The sequence below is a fragment of the Ambystoma mexicanum genome, chromosome 4p (assembly GCF_040938575.1).
Source record: "Ambystoma mexicanum isolate Mex_15411 chromosome 4p, UKY_AmexF1_1, whole genome shotgun sequence".
Lineage (NCBI taxonomy): Eukaryota > Metazoa > Chordata > Amphibia > Caudata > Ambystomatidae > Ambystoma > Ambystoma mexicanum.
The window spans coordinates 137,816,695-137,836,424 of record NC_090927.1 but is presented as its reverse complement, the minus strand read 5'-3'; the positions used below and the strand labels follow the sequence as shown (position 1 = coordinate 137,836,424).

Sequence of the window (19,730 nt, the reverse complement as noted above, 5' to 3'; positions counted from 1 at the left end):
CACTCTAACTTTCCTACCGCGGTTATCTTACATAACGTGGTAATATATTAGGCTATTATATTAGCCTCGAACATAAAACCTGCTTGACCATATATGTTTTATTTTGGTTCCGGCTGGGTTTAGTCACAATTTCTTTTTGTTAGTCTTTCTCGTGTTTTTCTCTGTGCGCCAAACTGGGGATGACTCCTTTGTTCGCTGTCTTTTCACAGGCTTTTGCACAGAAGCCCTCCTTAAGGCGCCTGATAGTCTAGGTAGGCAGGGAGGGATCTTTGGACCCCTGCCATGGGTTCCCTTGGTAACCCAAGTCACTCTCTTGTCTGATTGGATAAGGGGACTGGCCTTGACAGGGCAGCCACCCTGCTGTGTGATTGACAGCCAGGCTGTATGAATGGGGGAAAACTGCATAAAAAGCAGGTCTCTGGGACTGGAAGAGCAGAGTCGCCACTGGAATGAAAGGACCAATGAGGAACTGGAAGAAGAGGACCCCTACAATGACTGAACTGCCCGGTGAAGCCTTGCTGCAGGTCCGAATCTCCAAATCAGACGACAGAGAAGATCCTTCAGGAAACGTCTTCCCTTGAGCTGGTGGGACCAACCAGTTTGCCCAAGCTACAAGCCAGGACCCCTCCTCTGGTCGAATCCGCTGTACAGAGATACAGTGGGCCGGATAGCCAGGAAGGTCGGACCCTGCTTGGGTTTTAAGGAGCGCACCTTTTATTCATTGTTTGGCTCTGCTGCTGGTTTCGTCCCTGGGTAGTGCAGGACCCTCCAGTCTTCCTACTTCTGATCAGTCCGACAGTCGCTTCAGGAACCGTGAGCCTGCAGGAACTACCAGGAACGTCGTCCTCAGCTACAGCCCCGTCTCCGTTTTAAGGTACTGTGCAAATCTGGTTGTGCGTTTCGCTCAGCCGTGGTGAAAGTGTTTGAAATATTTCTCCAATCCGAGGGCTTGTCCTTCTCTTCTCTTTGAACTAACTTTTCTACCAACCAACCCCGTCTGGAATCTGTGCCGCGAACTTTACCGCAAACTACCCTGAACTGTGTGATCTTGAGCAAAATACTTTTGACCTAGTGACTTTGGCCCTAAGCCTTTTCTAGCTGATCCCCTCACTGTAGTCTCTCTTGTGCTGGAGTGCCATTTTGCTCCCACTTCATTTTGTGAGCTTAACTTTTCTGGAATTTAAGAGAAGTGGTGTGGTGTATTTATGATTGTGATTTTGACCTTGCTTAGAATAGTGAAATGTTATACAACTGTTGAGTAACTAAATATATTTTCTTTTACTTAGACAACTTGAGTCACTGTTTGCCTGAATCGTAGTAATTGCTGTCCTTTGTGTAACTATTTGTACTGCTCACTTACTCTTGAGATAAGTCTGGCTGCTCCGCTACCGCTACCACTATAAGTGTGTAGTACAGGCTTGTACCAAAGGTGAAATTGTACTGTCACTTGTATTCTTAATTGTGTGTAGTGTTCCCACAGGGTACTGCATGTAATTCTGCCTAACAAAGACTTTGGTTATTTGGAGGCAAGTCTTATGCGAGAAATCCCAAATATCATTGTTTCATGAAGTATTAATTGTAATTCTTTTTATTTTGGTAATTCGCAATCTTCAATTGTTGAGCTGAGCCTACGTGGGGTTCACGCCTGTGCTTTATCAGGGCTCTTATAAATAAAGGTCGCAATACCGGCGAGAGTTGGATCTCACAGCTTGGTAATTGCTTGATATCAGTCAGGGGTGATGGTGAGCGCAGCAGCTGTCTCCAGTTACCGCATGTGCTATAACTGCGTCTTGAACCAACCTCGTTGGCAATGCCGGCACAGGAAAGGAAAGGTATTCTTGCTTCTTTGAAAATGAAATGGGCTTGGTTGGAGTAAGCCTGGCCTGTTTGGCTCCCAGCTGGCTAACGGAATGATTGCTTTAGATTTTCTAAACAGGAGCTCTGGAAATGTTTAATGGGTGGGGACGATTTCCATATTATGTATTATGGTGTTAACTATAGCGATTATTTAATGGAAATATGTTATGAACTTGTCGTTTGAATTGGATGTGTCTCTATGCCATAATGTCTGTTATTATTTTATGTAAATATTCTATAAACTTGGTGTATGAATTGCAGGCGTTTCTTATTTTTGCTTTCATTATGTATAAATAAAATAAATAAATATGGATGCCTATATATTGAAAATATCTTATGATGGAGATTGTACAAAGTCATTATTTGATTATATGTGCAATAAATAAATAAACTAACGGAACGAAAAAGAAACATAACTGAAGACAAGTAGAATGTCAAGCATTGGCAAAGCCACACGTTAGTTTTTGTGTAGGCCTGGATTTGCCAGATACTGGCATAACATGGCTACAACTGGAAACTGGAAAGTCACGTGATTTCCTGGGATGGCCGTAGCTAATACCTACACGCAGGCCAAAACGGCTGGCTTTGTCAAGGCCCATTTTAAACAGGACTTCAGTGCAAAGTACAGCCATGAATCAAGTGACTGACGGCACACTTGGGGACGCAATTTTTATTTAACTGGGAGCCGATTTACAACTGCCATTAAGCCATTAACTCTCAGCAATCTGCTTAGAAATACCACTGGCTGAACAGGTTCGGGTTTGGCCGTTGCTTGGGTTGTTGGTGGTGGTGTGTGTGCGTGTGTGTGCGTGCGTGTAGTTGTGTGTGTTGTCTCCCTTCCCTTTATGTGTTCTGTGCTATTAACTGGTTGGTGGGGGCGGTGGGGGTAGGTGTTGTTGAATAGTTTCTGTGATTTCCATTGTTCATATGTTCATTGTTTGTGTATTTCCTTATTTTATTTGCGGAAAATGTGAAAATAAATGTATCACAAAACAAAAAGAAAGAACACTGGCAAGTGAAAGTTTGATTTACTGCTAGAGAGAGTGCTAGCTCAAAGAGAGTCCAGGGGGACGGGCAGGTAGTGGGTGGGAGGGCCATAGGGTTTAGTATGGTCATGGGTCATCAATCGGTGGGTAAATAACCAAACAACACACACACACACACGTTGTATTTCTCTCCTCATGTGTCATCTCACTTCTAACTGTACTCCAGTGCATTAGTTTTGGTTTATAGGTGGCGCTTAGGCACCACCTAAAAGCCAAAACTAAGAAAGTGAAACTGACGCAGGCAAGGGGTTTCAGAATGAAAGAGAGGCACCGGAGGCAATCAAAGAGTGAGGGAGCAAAGGGTGATGGAAGTTTAACTTTATAGTTAATTAAGAACCTTAAGGAGCACTGGAGAACTCAGTGATCACCACCAGTTGATGCCTCCCCTTGTTTCTTTGCAGGCGCCTCTTTTCTGTATTCGGCCTATGTGCAGTTCATTCCGATGGCAGTGGCGGCAAGTGATCTTTCCAGAGTGCAGGATTCCCTCATCAGCGTGAGGCTCCCCCACCAGATGAAGGGGGCCCCGGGCACTATCACAAAGATGAGCATCACGACCGGTAAGCAATAAACCATTCATGAGCCTTCTAACGGCCATTCCTCCCCACTTGACTCAGCCAACTCACTTGCACATACCTTCACTCACTTTCAGACCTGCATCCAACACTTACAACTGGAACACTCAGGCGCCACTTGTCTTCTCAAATCTATCTAATGCAACCTACAGGGTTTGTGAATGTTCAATAAAGTTGCACTTATGTGGCCGCGCACATCTTCCCCATTGGGACAACTTCTTGACACACCCACAGTTCCCTAGAATCCCACTGGAAACGTTGGATTTTGCAAAACGTTCTTGACTTAACCCAAAGCGTAAGCCAACGGAATACCTAGTCCTAAATCCTTTGGGGTTCCCTCGTAGGCCCCCTTGGTGAATTCCAAGTAAATTACCTATGGTAATGACCAGAAGTAAGTGCCATTTACTCCTAGGAAAGAAAGCTTTGTGAATCCACGTCTACGCTCTTGAAGATCATAATAAGCGGTGTAAGGATATCCACACTCGGTCTGCTTCTTAGGATATCCACACTCGTCTGCTTCTTAGGATATCCACACTCGTCTGCGTCTTAGGATATCCACACTAGTCTGCTTCTTAGGATACCCACACTCGGTCTGCTTTTTAGGATACCCACACTCGTCTGCTTCTTAGGATATCCACACTCGTCTGCTTCTTAGGATACCCACACTCGTCTGCTTCTTAGGATATCCACACTCGGTCTGCTTCTTAGGATATCCACACGTGTCTGCTTCTTAGGATACCCACACTCGTCTGCTTCTTAGGATATCCACACTCGTCTGCTTCTTAGGATACCCACACTCGTCTGCTTCTTAGGATATCCACACTCGTCTGCTTCTTAGGATACCCACACTCGTCTGCTTCTTAGGATATCCACACTCTGTCTGCTTCTTAGGATATCCACACGTGTCTGCTTCTTAGGATACCCACACTCGTCTGCTTCTTAGGATATCCACACTCAGTCTGCTTCTTAGGATATCCACACTTGTCTGCTTCTTAGGATACCCACACTCGTCTGCTTCTTAGGATATCCACACTTGTCTGCTTCTTCTCTTGCTATTTTTCACACTTTACTAAAGGATCACATTTTCTCTCTTTATCTGCAAACTCATATGGACCCTTTTTATATGAATTGTCATTATTCCACCTGTTTTGTACTGTATTTATCTGATTGATTTGTGTCCCAGTGCTTTGGCGAAAGCGCTTTATAAATACAAGTAAAAATTCAAATACAAAATAAATTGTTTAACTATAAAATAATATAAGCAGTACGTGTGCCGCTTAGCAGTATTATTAATGTTGATCCTGGCATGCCCACATGGAGCAACAGAATCATGTTTGCCTTCTCCATAACATAGACATAAACTCAATATCTATGCCCCACCCGTTATGAGAGGAGTTACAGGGGCATATTCTGGTGCACTCTTCATTGCCTTTTATTAAAGCCAAAATGCCCTTAACCATGATGGGACCTTCTGTATTCTTGTAGGATGTGCCCCGGCGGTACGAGGTGAGAGAGAGTGTCGGTGTCTGGACGGGTATCAGTGGAATACCACCACCTGCGAATCACACCCGTCCTGCGAGTTGCGGTACAGGACGTATCCCTCTTGCTCCTGCAGCAAGTGGGCATTGGAAAGAGTTGGATACTGCAAGCAGCTCCCAGCAAGTATGAGTCACAAATTGACCAGGAGATATATTCTTGTCATGGATTGGGTGATATCAGCTAATTGAATCAATAAGGCTCAGACAACCTATATCAGCACCGACTGCTTGTAGACTGCACTCACGGCACAGAGGTACCATATCGTCCACAGGTCAACCAAATGTGTAATGACATGAGGAGGTCAGACTTTGGAGATAGCATAGACTGAAGAGGAGGAACATGATCTGGAAACACAAAGTTATCATTTAGAGCAAGATTAAATATAAAGCAAAATATTATATAGCACTCCTGTTCGCAATAGCAGGTGTTGCTTTGATCCTATTTCATGGTACGCGATTTAGCTATCTTATACCGATGTAGCCTGCTGACAGTTCAGAAGTGCGTGTTATTATAGAATTGTTATGTTATGTTAATGTTCACGTCAATTCAATTATAAATGTTATTTCAGATTGCAAACCATAAAACATACAATGATAGCAAACATTTACAATAACTTAAAACACATCAGACCTTAATAAAAAAAACAAGCAGATAAGAGCAATGAAGCTCCGAGGATATACCCCCCACCGAGGAAAATGAATTTCTGGCTCAACCTCTACCCTACAATAGTTAATACATTAATTTGTACTAATATATCATAGCTCTTGGTGCGGCCTCGTAGGGCTGTAACGTGGATGCAAGGGTGCATGACTGAAATCTTGCCCATACGGGTCATTTTGCATGTTCCGTTTGAGGACCAGAGAAAGAGCTGGGACCATGGCCTTGTGTGCTCGTCACAGCATCTATTGGCGTCCAGTAAAAATGTAGCCAAGAAAAATGTAGTCAGTGAAAAAGTTGTGGTGAAAATATCTCTGCAGTGAAAAGGTTTCAAAGCAAAAAGGAGTCGAAAATGCAGCTGAAAAGTGGCCAAACATGTATTACTACTACGGTAATTGTTAGGACTAATGAGGTTTTAGCGGGCTTTTGATTGCCTGCTTTAGGGTTAGCATAGGGGTTAGGGTAAGGATAGGGGTTAGGGTTAGAGTATATATGTTGGGGTTTGGTTAGTTTTTGTCGTAGATTAAGTTTCAGGGTCAGTGTTAGGGTATGGGTTTGGGTAAGTGTTAAAGAAAGGGATACAGTGGTTGGAAAGGGCTGGTGATGTTGGCGTAGGATAACAGTTAGGGAAAAGTAAGTATTAGGGTACGTGTTAGAGTTGCAGTTAGTGTACGATTAGTATTACAGCAAGGGTTTCGGTTAGGGTAAGGGCTATGTGATTTGTGGCGAGCTGGTGATGGGATTGGTGAAAGGTTCACTGTTCATTTTTTATTTATTTTGCATTCAGTACCACACTCTGTTGTCTGGGTGTGTAGGGTCAATTAATTCATTCCTTCCAGTCATGAACTCAATAATGCACTGTGTTGTTTGGAGGTTTCTATTATTTAAGAACTAGTGTAGACGCCCGTGTACACGGGCCAAAGTGCAGGTTTTCATTAATACAGTAGGACGACTAGATATCCTAAGGCAACAGCTCCCTCTAGCAGTGACAACAGGTGAAGCTATAACTGCATCGGACAAACATACATCTGGCCTTTTTTTATATTGTTAGGTAGATTATATCAGAGAGAAAGATAGATTAGATGTGTATATCTATATTTCTGATGTTTGTTAATCTGCTTAGAATCACATGCTGTGCATAGGTCCGACATCCAGTGGTCACTGCGGAGTATTGCATTTTGTTTTTCGTAGTCGAAAAGGGACGTTGACAAGGCGTGTCTGAAATACTATCCCTATAGTGACGTGCGTTGTACCCACAATCCCTCACGCGTCGAGGTCCCTCAGATTGTTTTTTTCCGCCCAGCTACTGGTCGCCTTTACGCGGAGCTCCTCGAGAGACATTGCAGATTTCATCTCCTCGACCTTTGGTCGTTTTCCTATTTAATTATAACACATCGATCCCTCCCTCGACGCAGTTGTGAAGCTGTCTCCGCCGAGCAAGATCTTCGACGGAGGAGACGAGCGGAGGAGATCCTTCGGCGTTGCCGAACACGTGGCCTGGCCTCGCAGGCCAAATACAGTAGGGAGAGTGGGGTCGTGGGACATCTCTGGTTCTTTTCTGAGAATGCCTTTCCTTTTCCCCTTCCTTTCCCTTGGGGTCGTTATCACGATTTATTGCCTCGGCTATGGAGAGGACACCCTTTAGGTTTTGCCCGCTTTGCAAGGGGCAAAACCTAAAGGGTTTTTGTGCAACCATCTGTCATCGGCAGTTCACTTCTCCCACTCCGCAATTTCATGGATCCAATCCTTCCTGGACAATAGGACCATGCGGGTCTTCTCACCCCTAGCAGCGGCCGACCCTATTCCTATTACTTGTGGTGTCCCACAAGGATCGTGTGTATTACCCACTTTGTATAACATTTTTACAAAGCCCCTATTCGACAAGCTGGACCATCTGGGTGTCACCTACACCAACTACGCAGACGACACCCAGATACTCCTCACCTTAACCGGCAACTATAATTCGGACGCCATTTGGATCAATGAAGTCTTCTCCATCATTCAGGCATGGATGGCCACACATGGCCTCTGCCTGAATGATGACAAGACTGAACTGCTCCTTGTCGGCTCACCCAACACCATTCGGAAACTTAGTCCTAGCTACACTAGCCTTACCACTGACGGCAACACCATCACTATCGCCAAGAATGTAAAAACCCTTGGTTTTTACCTCGACACGAACACTAACCTAGCCAAACAAATTAATATGACTGCCTCAGCCACGGCCTACACAGGCAAACTAATCAGGGCCTGTAGACCGCTGATCTCCCCTAACAACTGCCTCACCCTAGCCAGAGCACTTATACAATCTAAACTAGATTACTGCAATAGTCTCTACGTAGGTGCCAACAAAACGGTAATCAATAAACTGCAAGTTATACAAAATAATGCACTCCGTGCCGCCCTGAATATTCCCAGAAGAGAACATATTTCGGCTACCAGAATCGCATGCAAATGGCTATCCATCCAACAAAAAATAGATCTAAAAACTATCTGCCTCACCTATAAAGCACTCAACGGCCTTGCCCCGCCCTATCTCACTAACAAATTCACACTAAGACAGAACACTAGAACCACTAGATCCTCTAATACACTACAATTGACTGTGCCCAAATTCTCCCTCAAAAGAGCTGGTGGTTCCAGCTTCCCAGTTCTGGCTTCACAACTTTGGAATACCATTCCACTGGATATCAAATCTACACCCACCTTCCAACCTTTCAGAACTAAGGTCATCACCTGGTTACTCAACAATTAACCTACCATGATTGAATGCATACCTCCTGCTTGATTGTATTTTGCACCATGCCAGCATATTACTGTCTATGCACGAATTGCTATATTACTGTCTATGCACGAATTGCTATCCTGTCTTGTATACCTCTGCTTCATCACTGTATAATTGTACCCTACCTTGCCTGTAACTCGAAGATTAAGCGCCCATATACCTTTGGGTCAGGTGCGCTATACAAATTAATAAACAAACAAACAAACAAGCAAGTTTACTTGGAAGGACAAGCATTCACGGTGTAACCGCTGCTTGCCCCTCGATCACAAAGAGGAGGGTTGCACGGCTTGTCGGCTTCTTAAGCCAAAGACTCTAAAAGACCGTAGGGTCAAGAGGTGGGCGGCCTACGCTATGTCGAAGGCCGATTCTTCACCCGCCGCTGCTACCACCGACAGTGACGAGGAACGTGATAACACGACCTCCGCTACGGAAGTCGTACACCCCTCTAAAGAGCGCCTGCGCTCTTCGTCGTCTGTCCCCGGCCCCGACGGGCTCGGCTCACGCCCTGCTTATGGGGATGAACACTCCGGCGACACTGACGCACACGATACCACACATAAGCACACAACCCATGGCTCTTCTTCGTCGAAGACGAAGAAAGCATCAGCGCCCAAGGAGACGCAGGTTCCACCGGCGGCCTCCTCGGACCGTTCAGGTTCGAAGCCCCTCTCGCAGCCGCGACCAGCGACTGGGCTTTCGGCAAATAAGGGCGCCGCCCCCCAACCATCGGCCGGCGCGCACCAGCAGAGAGCGCACGCCGCCGTAGAACGATCGACACCCGTAACGTCGAAACCACAGCCCTCCGCTGACAAACGAGTCACAGAGAGCTTGGCGAGGATCGTTGTAGCCGACGCCCAGAAGCGTACGCCGAAAGACACGTCGAGCGCTACGCAAAGGTCGAAAGACACGCAGAAAAAGCCCGAAGAAAGACAGGGACTACCCCCTTCAGTCGGGGGGACCCCCAGCACACCGGAAGGCTTTTCGGAAGGCGACGGGACACTTTCCTCGACGTTGTGGGAGAGGTCGAGCCGTTTTCAGCTAGATGACACTAATTTTCCCCCGCTAGACCGCTCAGGGGTACCCCATGAAACCATGGAAAGGCTCCATCTCTGCATGGAGAGAATGGAGAGGTTTATGAAGACCCAGAACCCTTCTACTCCCAAGAGAACAAGAGAGGGGCCTCAGGAGGACCCCAGGGCCAAATATCCGAGACTATTCAATCCCCAGCAGGACACAGCCTCAGATTTCCATAATGTGTATGACCTCACTGGTGAGGAACAATACTTGGAGGAGGAGGATGAATTTATGGACGATGAACAGGGACCGAACCAGGAGGAAGGTCTGGAAGACAGCCCAGACATGGTAGGAGAAGGCTTCGGAGAAAATCCAGAAGAAGGACCTTCTCATCCCTGGCAATCCCCATCAGTATATTCGGCCACTGATGTCCTGAACCTAAATCCTCCTGACAATTCACCTGTTAGAAACACGTCTCCCATTGACGTTCAGCCCACATTGAATGCCCTGTTGCGCAGAGCAGCAGCACATTTCGAACTGGACACTGGGGAGATCTCTCCTGAAATAGACTTTGTGGAAAGAGTAATTAAGGAGAAACCCCCGGTCAACCAGACCATTCCCCTCCTCGCTTCAGTGAAGAGAAGAATCATCCCTTCGCTATCCACACCCGCACTAATCAGAGGAGTTAATCCAAGAATTGAAAAACGTTTCACTCCTTCACCCTCAGACCCGCTGTACATCAGGGGACATTCCATTCCGGATTCCCTTGTACTAACTAATACAAGGAAGAGGGCAGGGGTGCCGCTGTCCACCAGCGAGGCACCACCTGACAAGGAAGGCAAGAGGTTATATGCCCTTGCAAAGAGAGTCACATCCTCGGCTGCCTTTTCGGCAAGAATTGCGAACAACAATTCTTTGCTAGCTAGCTACGCGGACGCGCAGTGGGCCAAACTGCGTAAAGACGCCGAAGAAGCGCCGGAACCACTACGTACACGCCTGCTATCAACTATTGGCGAAGGAACCCAGGTCAACCAGAGTATTGTAAAGAACTCTCTGGATGCTGCAGAGACAGCAGGACGTTCCCTGGTTCAGGGAATACTCCTAAAACGCCATGTATGGCTGCGCAACTCAGGGTTCAAACCGGAGACACAGGCGTCTTTAATAAATAAACCTGTTGAAGACTCAAACCTCTTCGGGAAAGCGGTGGATGAGGCTCTGGAGATGGCTAAAAAAGAGTTCGATACTATCAAAACTCTTGACCAGATCTTTAAGCCCACTACCAGACGCGGCTATGGCAACAAACGCTTTTTTCGTGGCCAACGCCAACAGCAGAATCAGCAGCAACAGTACCCTGCCACCAATTACCAGACCAATAGTGGGCAGTACAGCCAAAGAGGCCAGCGCCGGAGCAAAGGGAGAGGTCGGTGGTCCACCCCCAGAGGCTCCCAAGCCCCCAACAACACCAAGTGACGCGAAGATTCGCGTCCCCTCCCATGCAACACCGGTCGGGGGCCGGATAACATCCTTTCTTCCAGCATAGGAGGGAATAATGTCAGACCGCTGGGTACTTTCCACCGTAGCCCACGGATACTGCATCGAATTCAACAGTTCCCCAACATACAGACCCCCGAGGGGACGACGCATGACACCGGAACACCTTGCCATCCTTCTCCAAGAAGTACAACAACTGCTGGAAAAAGGAGCCATAGAGGTCGTGCCTCTATCTCAGGTAACGGAAGGTATTTATTCAGTGTACTTCCTTGTACCCAAAAAGGATCTAACCATGCGCCCTGTATTAGATCTGCGCCCAGCGAACAAGTTTATCAAACCCCAGAAGTTTCGTATGGTGACCTTACAGGAAGTGATCCCACTGCTATCACAGGGAGATTACATGACAACATTGGACATGAAAGATGCATACTTTCATATTTTAATGTTGCCAGCGCACAGAAGATACCTCAGGTTCATGATAGAGGACAACCACTACCAGTTCAGAGTGCTTTCCTTCGGCATAGCATCAGCACCAAGGGTATTCACGAAGGTACTGGCAGTGGCAGCGGCCCATCTGCGCAGGTTGTCCATCCCAGTTTACCCTTACCTCGACGACTGGCTCATAACAGGGGATTCTTACGAAACATGCTTCTCCAATACCCAAAAGACTGTAGACCTTTTGTTCCAGTTGGGCTTCTCCATTAACGAAAAGAAGTCCAGCCTAGACCCCAGCCAAATCAAACAATTCCTAGGGGCTCTAATTCAAACAAAGGACGGCCTTGTCTTCCCCTCCAACGAGAGGGTCCAAAACATGCTGTTTCAGATCCCTCAATATGTGACCGGTCGAGAGGTGACGGTACGCAAAGCAATGCGCTTGCTAGGCATGATGGCGTTGTGTATTTATTTGGTACCTCACGCGCGCCTGCGCATGCGCCCTATGCAAGAGTGGCTCAACAGCCAGTGGTGTCAGGCCAGCGGACTATGGGACGATCTAGTGGTGGTCTCGCAGGCCTTGGTTCTCTCGCTACGGTGGTGGACAAAGGAAAACCTGGAAAGAGGGAAACCCTTTGCCACACCCGTGGCGGAAGCCACTCTGACCACAGACGCATCCCTCACAGGATGGGGGGCTCACCTATCCCATCAGACTGCTCACGGAGTGTGGACTCCGAACGTAGCATCCAAACACATAAATCTACTGGAGCTACTAGCTGTGTTCAAGGCGCTAAAAGCCTTCCAGGAACACCTACAAGGCAAGACTGTGTTGGTCCTTACAGACAGCACCACAGCCATGTACTACATCAACAAGCAGGGGGGCACCCACTCTCCAGGACTGTCCAAACTGGCCCAAAATATATGGAAGTGGGCTCTCAAACAAAACATGTTCCTACTGTCACAACATGTACCAGGGGAACTCAATCTGCTGGCAGACAAACTCAGCAGAGATTTCCCCCTGCCCGAGGAGTACGAATGGCGACTGCACGAAGACATCGTCTTCGACGTCTTCACACAATGGGGATTCCCAGAAATAGACCTATTCGCAACCCTGGAGAACTCACAATTCCTAAGTTACGCCTCCAGGTACCCCCAGAACCAATCCAAGGGGAACGGTCTGTCGATGCAATGGTCAGGGAAATTTGTTTACGCTTTTCCCCCGACTCCCCTTCTCAACAAGGTGGTGCACAAGATGCACCAGGAACAAGTGACCATGATACTGGTGGCCCCAATGTGGGCCCGACAGCCATGGTTCGCTCACTTGATGGAGATGTCTCTATCTCCCCCAGTGAAACTCCCCTGCCCGTACAACATGCTGTCACAAGACAAGGGCAGGACTCTGCATCCATGCCCCCAGAACATGAACTTAGCAGCTTGGCTCCTGAGATCATAGAATTCGGACATCTACAGCTCCCGCAGAGATGCATGGACATCCTCAGGGAAGCCAGAAAACCTAACACTCGCCACTGCTATTCTAGCAAGTGGAAGAGATTTGTCATCTGGTGCAGAGGAAAAAGCATCAACCCGATTGACTGCTCTCCCACACATATTGTTCTATACCTGACCCACTTATTGGATTCAGGTCTAGTGTTCAATTCCATTAAAGTCCACCTAGCGGCACTTTCTGCATACACCACTTCCCAACTCAAGGTGTTGTGGTGGAAGATCCCTGTTATAAAGGCCTTCATGGAGGGAATAAAGAGAATACACCCCCCGATATCTGACCCAGCTCCCGGATGGGACCTTAACGTGGTACTTACCAGGTTCATGGGCTCACCTTTCGAACCCATGCACAAAGCATCTCTTAAAGACCTCACTCTTAAGACTGCTTTTTTAATAGCTATCACCTCCATCAGGAGAGTAAGTGAACTACAGGCTCTTTCTGTTCTAGACCCCTTCGTTACAGTTCACAGAGATAAGGTGGTTCTACGCACGCACCCAAGGTTTGCTCCGAAATTCATCTCGAAATTCCACGTAAACCAGTCTATAGAACTGCCAACGTTCTTTCAAAATCCTTCCAACTTGGGAGAGAAAACTCTGCACACACTAGATGTGCGCAGAGCGGTCATGTTCTACATGGAAAGAACCAGACCACTGAGGAAGACTAATCAGTTCTTCGTCTCGGTGGCAGCAGGAAGAGAAGGGGATGCAGTTTCAAAGTACACTATTTCTAGATGGATTGTTCAATGCATCACTCCCTGCTATACTCTTGCTAAGAGAGAACTGCCCTTTAAGCCAAGAGCACACTCTACTCGAGGCACGGGGGCGTCCATGGCATTCATTGCAAATGTTCCCCTTGAGTCCATCTGCAAAGCGGCTACCTGGAGTTCTGTGCACACCTTTACAAAACACTACTGTCTAGATGCACACTCTAGATCTGACTCCCAGGTGGGACAGGCAGTATTAAGAAATCTTTTCTCTACTGTTCCTTCTCATAACCCACCGCCAACTCCGGGTACTGCTCGCTAGTCTATGCACAGCATGTGATTCTAAGCAGATTAACAAACATCAGAAGACAATGCATTACTTACCGTAAAAGCATTTCTGATGGTTGTATCTGCTTAGATTCACATGCGCCCACCCTTCCTCCCCGCTCGGATGGAAGGAACATAGACTTCCTTTTATATCTCTCTTTTCTGTACTCACTCACATCTAGAAGGCTCCCTCCTGGCAGAAAAATACAAACAGAGGGACCTCGACGCGTGAGGGATTGTGGGTACAACGCACGTCACTATAGGGATAGTATTTCAGACACGCATTGTCGACGTCCCTTTTCGACTACGAAAAACAAAATGCAATACTCCGCAGTGACCACTGGATGTCGGACCTATGCACAGCATGTGAATCTAAGCAGATACAACCATCAGAAATGCTTTTACGGTAAGTAATGCATTGTCATGTCTTATGGTTAACAAGCCCTGAATGTTAACAGTGGACTTTACAAATAGCGGGAGTGTTGAAAAGATTTCACATATTTACAATTAACAAAACATATAGGATGAAAGAATTAAAGAGGACAGTGTGGCAGAAAAGAGAGGCTTCTGAGTTTGTAATCTGGGACTGATTGTACTCAAGCCATTCAGTCTGAAAAAGAAGATATACAATGTGAGCACAAAGAAGCAGGCGGTGTGTGTATTGGTTCCGCATTTGAGCCGAGTGTTGTACAATATCGTTGTGTCCTTTCTGTTTTAGATCCGGGAAGCCTGCGCATAATGACTAACCACACTCACGTGGGCAGCAATATGACCCTGGTCTTCCAGACAAGTCAGGCAATGACCAGCATCAAGTGGTACCTGGTCAGCCGAGCTTGGAACCTGACCAAGGAAATACACAACGGGGCCGAGACATCCCTGAGTACGACCGCCTGGGGCTCTGCGCTGACCGTGCTCTCCAGCTCTAGGATTTGGGAAGGTATGGAAGTTTGGAAGGATTGTATGACATATGGGAACAGCACCTCTACACCGAGGCAATCACGTCGCCCCTTACTCCACCTGGCGCGCTAGACACAGCCCACACCTCTCCTCCCCGTCACCCGGTACAGCTGTACCCTCCTCTGTGCCCCTCTATCCTACCCCCTGTTGTATATCTGTTCTGTTGTTACCTCTATAAAGCGCTCTGTTATGCATCTGTACTGTTGTATACCACTGTGAAGTGCTCCGTTATGTATCTGTATTGGTGTATACCTCTGTAAAACGCTCTGTTGCTTTTCTAAGCTAGGTCAGCGCAAAATAAATAGAATCTATGTGTTCACTGCGCTGACCGTAACTGCGCCAACAAAAATGTCGACGCCAATTACTGCGCAGCGCAGTGATCAGATAGATCATGTTTGCCGTCAAACCCTCATCTCCAACCCCACTTACCTTTACCATGGCACACTTATGTGTGCGCCGCAGACTCTCTTGTGCCCTTGCGGCGTCAGTTTCTCCCACTTACGTGAGACAGTCCTGACGCCACTAGGTCCCTTTTTCTTTTTCTTGTCCCCCGCTTACCGTAATGGTAAGCGACGGACACCCCTTGTGACCCCTGACTCCCGTTACTGTGACCAGAGTGAGCGGGGCACCCCTGCAGCCCCTGCTCTGCTTGGGAGCAGTAATGGGGGTTGGGATTTTTTGAAGTGCGCAAAGGCGCAGTCTTCATACCGACATTGTAGAGTTGCAGTAATGGTACGATTCCAATAAATACCATATTAATAATAATAACAATAACGGCAGCATTTAGCCATGTCCGCAGCTCCCAGGCATCCTTTTGTCCCACTGGGGACAGCTTGCAATCCACGGCCTATATGCTATATACACGGGCCCATCACAGGAATGGCTCATAACCGTAACGGCCCTGCTCAAACCTAGCTTGGTGCTATGCAGACTAATATGGGTCTGCAGGACCAACACAGACCTGGATCATGGACGGTGGGTCGCAACATGGGTCTGTGGTTTGAAGACATGGGGCCTGATTCACAATGCGTATTTCCATGGGAGATAATTGTGTGATTCTTGTTTTGGGGTGCTTTGGTAAATTTCCTTGACTAGGAATCCCCCAGTTATTAACAATAATTATAATATCGTAAGCAGGCGAATGCAGACGCGGGCCTCGAGCGTAGGTCTGTAGGCCCTGAGCCGAGTTCAAGCCAGGACGCAGCTACGGGTCTGGGGTCCTGCTTCCCCAGCCTCTCCGTCCACAGACCAGGGTCTGTAGATTAATTTGTGCCAGAACGCCAGGTGGACATGGCCGGTGTCAAAGGGGCTCTTTGAGGTAACCAGGGCATGGCAGAATGGGGCACGTCAGGCTGCTGGGACACTGAGGGCGAGATCTCCTTAAAGTGCCTGGGGCATGGCGGATAGTATTTCATGGCCATGCCCAGTGGAGACGTTTGGTCTCTATGAAGTGACCAGTGAAGGTCATGCACCATTGAAAGTGCCCACTGGCCAGGCACACAATCAGTGCCCATTGGGCACATTGGAGCTCTTCGAGGGTCCTGAGGTATAGCCTATATATACCTTAGGGAAAGTCCCCACTGGCCATGGCCCAGGCACTGGAACGTCTTTGAGATGCCTAAGGCATGGCCGAAGGCCAGGACCAGACATGGTGTCTATGGTATGCAGTGATTATATCGAATAGAAAACAACTAATGACATTTTAACAAATGAAAAAACAACAAAAACATAAATAACGAATTAGTTGATTTTTTCATTTGAGGAAATCACATATAACCATGTATATTGTGTGTGCTTTGGGTCACTTAGACACACACTATGTCAAAGGGACATAACAGCAGGCCACGTCCATTTGGAGCTTTGGATAACATGTATGATCCAAAAGGCCATGCCCTGGGTACAGTGACGAGTGCACGTGGCAACAGGCGAGGCCCAGCTTGCATTGGGCATGTTTGATGTGCTCTGGGGATGTCTGTGGACCTGCCCAGTGGGATACTGTGGGTATTGTAGTGGAAGATCACGAATAACCTCCCAAAAAACGCACTGACATGTCTGTTACATGTGCTTATGGCTAGACTTCTGACATGAAAACCTTAGCAATTCTCTGAGGCCCCTTTATTTGAAGGGTCGGAGCGCAAAATATAGGTTTTCATATATGGCTCCTAAAGCAATAATAAATTGGCAGATGTCATGCACTGATTCTGATGCCAGAGACAAGACATCACAGATGACATGTGTGAGCCCCGTTTCTAGTCTGGTGTATTTTGACGTGTTGCGGTTCTAACTGCAAATATAAAGCGAGGGGGGTCATCCTTGATATGATGCGGTCACGTGGCGCGACAGGGACAGCAACGTTCTGCTGTCATGCATGAATATAAATAAAAAGGGCTGTCCCGCACGTGTGTAGTGTGTGATGGAAGCCGAGACGGCCAGGCCTGAGTCCGAGTGTTCCTTAAGGGATGGGTCATAGGTCAGGACTAGGCCTGCATGAGGGGGGCTCGGGCACCTAATGAACACAACATCTTAGTTTTCCCACGGTCAGGTTACACAAAAGAGACATGCATGTAGACTAATAAGCGACTGTTAGGGCAAATGACCCCCACTGTAAGGTTAAAAGCAGCTCATACCCAAGTTCGCCCATGAGCAGAAAATAAAGCAAGGAACCTTGAGCAACCACGTGGTTTCACAGAGATGGTCTCTTAGAGGGCTCTGCCATGATTTTCACGCCCCCCTCCTCCACTGTGCCTGTTCCCAACAAGCACAAGGTGACCCTCATTTCGGCACATTTAAAAGCACAATCCCGTATGTGAATTCAGGAGGCACTTTTAAATGTGCAACATTGGGCCTTATTTGCGCAAATGCGCAAAGGGAGGAAAAAGTGCATCTGAATGAGCGCAGATGACCTTTGCGAAGTTGGCTGCTCCTTTTTTTGGTGCAGGCGAGGAGACTCCTGGGACACTTAGGGCAAGATCTCCTTAAGGTGCCCGGGGCATGGCACAAGGCCATGACCAGGGATAGTGGACACGTTTGGTCTCTATGAAGTGACCAGTGAAGGTGATGCCCGATTGAAAGTGCCCTTTGGCCATGCACACAATCAGTGCTGAGTAGGCACATTAGAGCTCTTCGAGCGGCCTGAGGTATAGCTTCGAGCTATGGCCTGGGGATATACCTTGGGGAAAGCGCCCGCTGGCCATGCACACAATCAGTGCTCAGTGGGCACATTGGAGCTCCTCCTGGGCCCTGAGGTATGGCCTGTGAATATAAGGATGCGTAGGATAAGGGCAAGGCAGTTCTCATGCGAGAATATTAGTTAGGGGACTGGGTTTGCATAAAATACCCTTTGGCAGTACACAATGAGGCACCGAGCTGGTGTCGCCCATGGAAGGCACTAGAAAACTTTCACGGGGCGATCAGAACCACCACAGATGGCAGAGTTTGGAATAATAACTGGGTGTGAAAGGGGCATAAACCCCCTCCTCAATGAGTTCAGGAAGGGAGTTCAAGGTATGAGAATAGACACCAGTGATTTGTCATAAGAAGGCGGACAAACTATAGAGGTGGTTGCAGCAATAAGTTCAGTGAAGTGAGCGGGGAGGGATGTACATTAAAAAAAAAACGTATCGCAAAAGATCGAGTTGCAGAATCACGGAGCCCACTTGCCTGTATTTTGTAATTTGATCTTTTGGGATTTCGCCCGTTCATCCCCTGCAACCTCGCAAGACCCGCTCCCCTGTTCGGTATTATGGGCAGAAGATCTAATCTACTATCCTGAAAGCACGCTAAATGCGCATTCGGCATTTTAGATTCGATCTTTTCCTTCATTACCGCAGGGAGAGTCAAACTGTCCAACATCCCACTGAGAGTCTAGTTCACAAGGAGCTAGGGAAAGGCCAGCATCAAGTGGGCCCAGACATAAGAGCACATACAGTAGACCAAATTCGTTAAAAGATGACAGAGTAGCTGCCCCAGCATACACTCACCTTTTCCCTAACACTTGTCTCCCTTCCCGGTCACGTGGTAACCCTACCTACCTTGCGCCCCGCTAGTAGCATCCTCTCCACAGCTGACACACTGAGATGTCCGGCATCTTCATGAGCAATAGAACTCCCTAGAGCAGGGTGAGAACGCACAAATGTTACGAGAGAGCAGAGGGATGGGGGGGGGGGGGGCTGTGGGGCTGACATAGAAATGATTGTAGTTTTCTTGCCAAGAAAAGCAAGTTACTTGCCTTCTGCTGAGCCACCGCCACCGGTACTAAGTGAAATGGTCTCTTTTAAATTGTAATGAAGATCACTGGGAGATTTCTGCACTTATCAGATATACCCTATCTGACTAATCATGCATTTGCCACTCGCTGGCTGCACTGCCACTTTTCACTGCCTGTATTTATTTATTTATTGCACTTATTATGTATTCGGTTCTCTCCTCTTGTCCGCACTTTCCACTTCTCCTCCTTCCATGCACTTTCCCCCCTTTTCCAAGCACCTGCGCGTACTTAATGTCACTGGGCCTAGTAAGATCATTGTTTTTTGTTCTCCCTTGTTCCCCTCCCTTTGCTTGGTCGTGCTCTGAAACACCTGTGTATGAGCGCGATATAAATACAATATCATATCACTCGGAGCAGCCTTTTTAAATCAAACTGTCATGCCGCCGCTGACGCACACAAGTGCGCGCAGGGGCTGCTAGGCAGGGCAGGCGAAGGAAGTCAGGGGACTGCGGTACGTGTTTATTTGTTGTTATTAGAGAGTGTGTGTGTGTGTGTTTGTTTGTGTTTGGGAGAGGAGAGGGAAGGTTTGTGGTGGGGAAGGGAAGTGTAGGGTGAGCGGATACATGTCTGCTTGCGTCA

The 19,730-nt window shown here is 47.5% G+C and overlaps 1 protein-coding gene across 1 annotated transcript in view; it reads left to right on the top strand.

Moving 5' to 3' along the window:
- Window positions 1–19,730, top strand: part of LOC138452791 (adhesion G-protein coupled receptor F3-like) — a 110,574-nt gene that overhangs the window by 18,262 nt on the left and 72,582 nt on the right. Inside the window, exon 2 of the mRNA XM_069605134.1 lies at window positions 14,646–14,864. Within this exon, the coding sequence (XP_069461235.1) occupies window positions 14,646–14,864 (219 nt within the window). The remainder of the gene's footprint in view (window positions 1–14,645; window positions 14,865–19,730) is intronic.